The following is a 6,496-nucleotide window of genomic DNA, read 5'->3' as shown; positions in this document are numbered from 1 at the left end:
TTTTAGGCAACATTGTTACTTGATAATACCAAATAATAAATTAAGAAACTCAAGTGATGTATCACTTTAACTAAACAAAGAACTTGTCATTTCCCATTCTACACTATCCTTATTTTGCTTAGAAGAGCACCCACTGAATTTTGATACAAGCAGTAACAAGAAAGAAACAACATTAAGTTTGGACTCCCGCTAAAACATTGAAGACGTGTTATAACGTCTTGTATAAGAGAAAGGTTGACGTTATCATTCGTCCAAAATGGATGACGATCAGCAGTTTTGTTTGCGATGGAACAACCATCAGAGCACTCTGATCAGTGTCTTTGACAATCTTTTGACAAGTCAGACACTTGTGGATTGTACAATCGCTGCTGAAGGAAAATTTCTTAAAGCACACAAAGTTGTTTTATCAGCATGTAGTCTAATTTTGCAGTAAGTATTAAATATATAATAAACAAATAACATCTATGTATATATTTAATTAATCATTATGAATTTTTTTTAGACCTTACTTCAACAACAATATGATAAACATCCTATTCTAATTTTGAGAGATGTTAAGTATCAGGAGTTGACCGCAATGATGGACTATATGTATCGTGGCGAAGTAAATATTTCGCAAGATCAATTAGCGGCTTTATTAAAAGCTGCTGAGTCATTGCAAATTAAAGGTTTATCCGATAATCGCACTGGTGCACCGAATCCTGAACATCATCGGGGTTTAAACATACCTGGTAGTGTCGGTGGTGGTTCAAGCAAATTAAGTTCTGGTTATACATTAGAACAAACCAAACGTGCACGTGTTGGACAATCAGGTATGGATTCACAAGATTTGTCTGCATCACGTGAAGGTTCTTCTAGTCCATCAAGACGTCGACGAAAAGTTCGGCGCAGGAGCATTGAAAATGCCATGACTGGTATGTATATTATATAAAAAAAATCAATTTTACTTAAATGACTAAATAATGTTAATATGAATGTTAACTAATATTTATTTATTTCATTTGCAGATATTCATGACAACTCAAACTCCTCTCAAATGCAATCTAATCAATCCGCATTACTTCAGCAGCCTGCAAACTTAGCTGGTGCTGGCGCTATAACAGCAGCTGCGGCACAAATTCCGACATCATCAACAGCATTATCGACAGGAATGAGTGTAGGTGCTACAGGAGCAACCTCAGGTCAATGATGAAGAAATGGGTATGGATGATTTAGATCATAATGCTGGTACAAGTCAAGGAGGAGAAGGATCTAGTCAAGGTAAATAATTGCATTTTATGTAGTAAAATTTTTAAGTCACTATAAAAAATTACCCAAACATTCTACAAAAAGTCTTAAAATTAAATATAAAATTTGTTGTAGTTGTAATTTATTGTTTTAACTTTTTTATTTAAAACAAGTTTCTTTCGTTATATTTTATATTACAACAAAATTAAATTTATTGTTTTAATGACGAGCTTAATTTGTTAATTGTTTAAATAATGCACAATTTTTAAATTATAAAAAAAATATATTTTGTTTTCACTAATTTTTGACTGTAGTCTAATTAGTACAGTACCTTGATTATATTATAATCTATCAGTATCCTGAAGAAAGACCATAGAATGTAATCGAAATATTAGTGAACATAAAATATAATTTTAACAAATAATTTAATAAGTTAGTTATATACTTGAACAATTAATCAATGATTTTTCAAAAATCTAAATAAATGAAATGTAATTTAAATTATTTAAGCCTTGCGTATAATATAAAATGCTACAAGTAAATTGTAGTTTAATGACTTGAAATTTTATTGTAATACATATTTCTAAGGATATATGTTCATTTCAAAATTTTTAAACACGCGTTTCTTCTTTTAGGCTACGCACCCTGGCAACATGATAGATCTCAGGATGAATTGTTACTGACAACACAAGATGCACAGCAACGGGACCCACAAGGTAAGTTCTAAATACGAAACATTCAAAGAAGAAGAACAAAGGCTCCGAGCACGACAAATAAAATATATAGTTAGTTATAGATATCAGGACTTTTTTTTAATAAGATCTGTAATTTTGAACAACGTTAGAATTAATATACTTGAAGATTAACATAGTTAAGTTAGCCAGAAACTTATATAAAAAATTTACTAAAGAAGTAAATATTTTTCATGTAACGCATTATAAAAATTTAATAGTTTAAAAAATCGCCTTAATATTTACAATATATTGCTAAATAGAATATCTGAAAGAATTTTATATGTCGTGCTCAAAAAGCTTTACATAATTAGTATCTTATGTTATTAAAGAAGAGAATTTATTTAAACTACAAGAAAAAAACAAGCAAACATATATTTAAACAAGAAAAGACAAGCTGTGCTTTTATTTATAAAATCTAAAATTATTTTCCAAATTAGTTGTTTTTGTGTTAATATTATTATGTAGATTTTTGTAAAATATTTTTTGTTGTGTTTAAAATAAAAAAACTTACTTGTCTTTTCTTCTTTGAAAAACTCTACTATATAAATTAAAGCGAATCTAATTTTTGTGCTGATTTGGTTTTTCTTAACACTGCTTCCTACTAGACAATAAATAAATAAATAAATTAGATATATTAAATTGTTCATCACATACACACACATATATATTACACATGCCATTCACATTATTGAATTTTTGTATTTTACTGCTGATTCTCATCATAATATCTAAAATCATAAATTTCGTTTGTATATATATATTTACTTGCCAATATTTTTTTACTTTTCATTTACACAAAAAAAAAACTAAAAACTAAAAACTAAAAATTAAAAATTAAAAATTAAAAACAAACAAAAAAAATCGGTCTACGATATTAGAGACATTAATTCATATTAAAAATAATTAAATTCTAAATATTGTGAAAATTATAGTTTATTATATATAGTTAGGCATTTTTCATATATTTTTTTATAAATCTGTTGTTATTAAACAAAATAGGGTTTTTTTTCACAATTAAATTGTTAAAGCAACAGAACAGTATTGTTCCCATTCTTGTTGCTCCATAGATTTATTAGAGAGTCTCAAGACATTTTCTATGTGTAAAATTTTTAAAGCTTAAAGTGTTGTGTGTTAAAATTGTTCCATAAAATATTATTAAAAAAATATGTATAATACGCCTAAAATATATTATTACATTAGTCAAAAAGTTTTTGTTTTAGATAGTAATATGTAATAATACTCATTTAGAAAAAAACAACAAGCACACACACCACCACCTTTAATTTGTTAGTAAAAGCGTGAATAATGCAGTAAATCAAATCGTTAATTAATTTCTGTAGGCATATTTTTGTTTGTTGTATATATTGTATTTTTTTTATGTACATTATAAAACTATGATTTTGAAATAATTATGTACTTTTTTTTTCTTATATATTGTACATTTAGTACATTTTGATTTTAGCATATAATTTTGTAAAATTTGTTTGCTAAAAAATACGCATGCATTATATTTTTCAGCAATTTTTAATTTTATAAGATTTGTTTTAGTATAATTTTAAAAATTTTCATTTATTTTAAATACTATTTGGCTTTTATTTGGTTGACGGGACTAAGAAGTTATTTTATACATTCAAAAATTTGTAAAAAAGTTTTTATTTCTATGATTATACACCGGTTAGGTGTTATTACAGTAGCTTTTTGTGCTAAACATTGAGCTCTGCTGTCAATTTATAAGAAATCGTTTGCGTTTCGGTTTAGATTTTTTTTATATTAATTATATATTCGATGATAATAATACGGATTTCCGGTTCTCCGGTTTTTCGGTTAAAAGTAATACAATTTTTAAACTACATTAATTTATTTTTTATTTCTTGTTCATTTGTTTTGTTATACAATTTGTAAGAATTAATTTACATTTGTTTAATACTTGTTTACGTAATATTTTTGTTTACCTTCTTAATCCAACGTACCCGGTTTTTTTTATTTTAATTTAATTATAGCAAGGTTTTGTAAATATGTTTGCACTTTTTTTAAAAATATTTCTTTTTTTAAAAAACTTTGTACCACTTTGTGTACCGGAATATTTGTCTTTTAATTTATTTTATGTTTTGAAATACAACTTGTACATGAAGTACTTTAATGTAGTTATTGTATATTTTTATTTATACATATTTTTATGTTCCAACACAAATTCACAATTTGATTGTTAATTTTAATTTACTTTTAAGATTTTTAATTTTTATGTCACTTTTCTCCCTTTTTTTGGGATACTTGATAATTAAAATTCGCTGCAAACACCTTTGTTATCGGGTGTTATGTATTGCAGGAATTTTTATTAATTTTTACACTCACGTCGCGTACTTTTTTGTTTCCGACATTAGCGTGAGTTTACTGTAGATTTTTTAGCACTCGCGTCGCATACTTTTTATTTCTGCATTTGTTACGAGTTTACTGTGGATTTTTTGAGCAAAATTTTCACACATAAAAAAATTTTGTGCACTCCCGAAATCTCGTTTTATATTATTTGAGATTTTTTTTATTATCGCCAGCCAATTTTGGTGCGTGAACTTGAAAAAAAAGTTCTCTGGAAAGCATGTTGTAGTGATAGGAGAACGCAAGATTTTGCCAAAACCAACCCGCAAACGACCATTGCGAACCAACAAACGATCATTGAGCACAAAGTAAGTGTTATTTATTTCATTAAATCTTATTTTGCACTTGTGTTGTGTTAATTTATTGTTCAGTGGCAAAAATGTACTTCCTTTCTGTCGAAAATTTTGACCAAGGTTGGTCTAATTTTGCAATAGGGTGAAAAAAAAACCAATCTGATCGTTTAAACTCACTTTAAGAAATAAAAATTTTAACATATTGTAAGAAATAGAAAAATTGCTTTAATAATTTTGACTTTTTTTTTTAATAATATTTTATTTATGATTACTACTTATGATTATTTTTTTGAATTGTATTAATCTTATTTAACGAAAAGACTTATTAAATAATAATTAATGATCGAAGTATACATTATTTTTAAAATTTAAAAATACATTTATATAGATTTTATGATTATGACCTGATATTGTAATTATTGAAGTTGTAAAACAACTACTTTATGCGTTCTACAAACTCGTACTATATATACTCATACTTTGTTCATATTTAAATTAAAAAATTAATTTATTAATTTTAATTTGTTTCCCGCTGCTAAGTTTACACTGCGCTTAAATAGAATTACTACATATTTTATGCTTAAGATGTTGCGGTTACTTTAAGAAGTCTTTTACTCTTTTGTCAGTGAGACTTAAATGCTCAATCTGGCCGGTACCGCGCTGCATATTGGTCTAACCAAAAACAGTGTGGGAAGTATTCAGTGTATCAAGAGCAAAAAGCCACTTAGTATGCGTCGTTTTTGGCATATCGAAAAGTGTGTCCAATTAATTAATTAAAATCTTCGCCTTAAAGTATTTGTAATTCAAATTTCTTAAAAAGGTTGTGTGTCTGTCTTGCTGTCTGTCCAAAGCGACATTTTCGGTGACAGCGTATAAAGCTACTGTATTTGAATTTTAATTAGTAACGAATTTGTTGTTTTAATGTTTCTCACTAATTAATTACACGCTACGGTCAACAGAGTCATTACCAATCACACAGTTTTTTACACATTCAGTTATCAATAAAATTAACATTTTTCTCAGTTACATACATATATAGAAAAGAAATATTAATTTTTGTTTTGGTAGATGAAAGTATGGGTGGTTTTAAGACGTTTGCCACCTGAGTATTTATATTATTTGTTAGGTTAGATAGGGTAGATGAATCATCTGATGTATAATAAGAAATATTGTTATTGTTGATGAATAAGGTATTCTTATAATTATGCGATAATATACCTGAATAATTTTTTTCTAATATGCTTTGTTTGATGATAAATTTGTTTGTGGTGCATCTATGGTTTTTGTTTGTGTGTCGATTGTTGATTGGTTGAGTTTTTTACGTTTGTTTGTGTTGATTGAGGTATTGTCAATGGAAGCATTTAGGGGATGATATGATGCTGAGGTTGTGTCATGCAGTTGGAATATAGATGTGTCTGAATCTGGAAATATTGATTTTAATAAGGTGTATTATTATTTTTCTATTATTTAAACACATTTTTATTAATTATTTAGTTCATGCGATTGATAGAATATATTATAAAATAGTATGGATTAAATTAATTTTATGATGAGTATAGATATTGGTAGATGTATATGTATGATTTATATGTAATAGATCTTCGAATACATATTAACATTAGAATTTTTGTGGATATATATCCAACTAGATTAGGACTTATTTTGATATTTAATGTGAAGAATATTATAATGATATTATGTATAAATTAATTTTATAATATTGTAATGAGATTATTATTATTTAGTAATTTATGAAAGATATTTTATGATTTGTAATAGAATATTGATATTGATAATGTTGGGATTTGTGATACTTACCACATATGGTTATTATTTCATTTTCTGCATCCTGATGATGTGATGAGTTTA

The 6,496-nt window shown here is 26.5% G+C and overlaps 1 protein-coding gene across 1 annotated transcript; it reads left to right on the top strand.

Annotated features, from left to right (window-relative positions):
* Positions 1-6: 6 nt before the first annotated feature.
* Positions 7-1,943, top strand: LOC119663904 (longitudinals lacking protein, isoforms H/M/V-like; the record flags this gene model as incomplete). The annotated part of the gene is given in 4 exon segments (XM_038073495.1): positions 7-429; positions 503-914; positions 1,008-1,260; positions 1,863-1,943. Coding segments are annotated over 2 exon segments (519 nt in total). The 3' UTR covers positions 1,190-1,260; positions 1,863-1,943.
* Between the last annotated feature and the right edge of the window lie 4,553 nt (positions 1,944-6,496).

This window comes from Teleopsis dalmanni, unplaced genomic scaffold (assembly GCF_002237135.1).
Source record: "Teleopsis dalmanni isolate 2A unplaced genomic scaffold, ASM223713v2 unscaffolded_contig_1087, whole genome shotgun sequence".
Lineage (NCBI taxonomy): Eukaryota > Metazoa > Arthropoda > Insecta > Diptera > Diopsidae > Teleopsis > Teleopsis dalmanni.
Note: the sequence above shows the minus strand (reverse complement) of the source record. Positions and strands in the feature narration are given on the sequence as shown.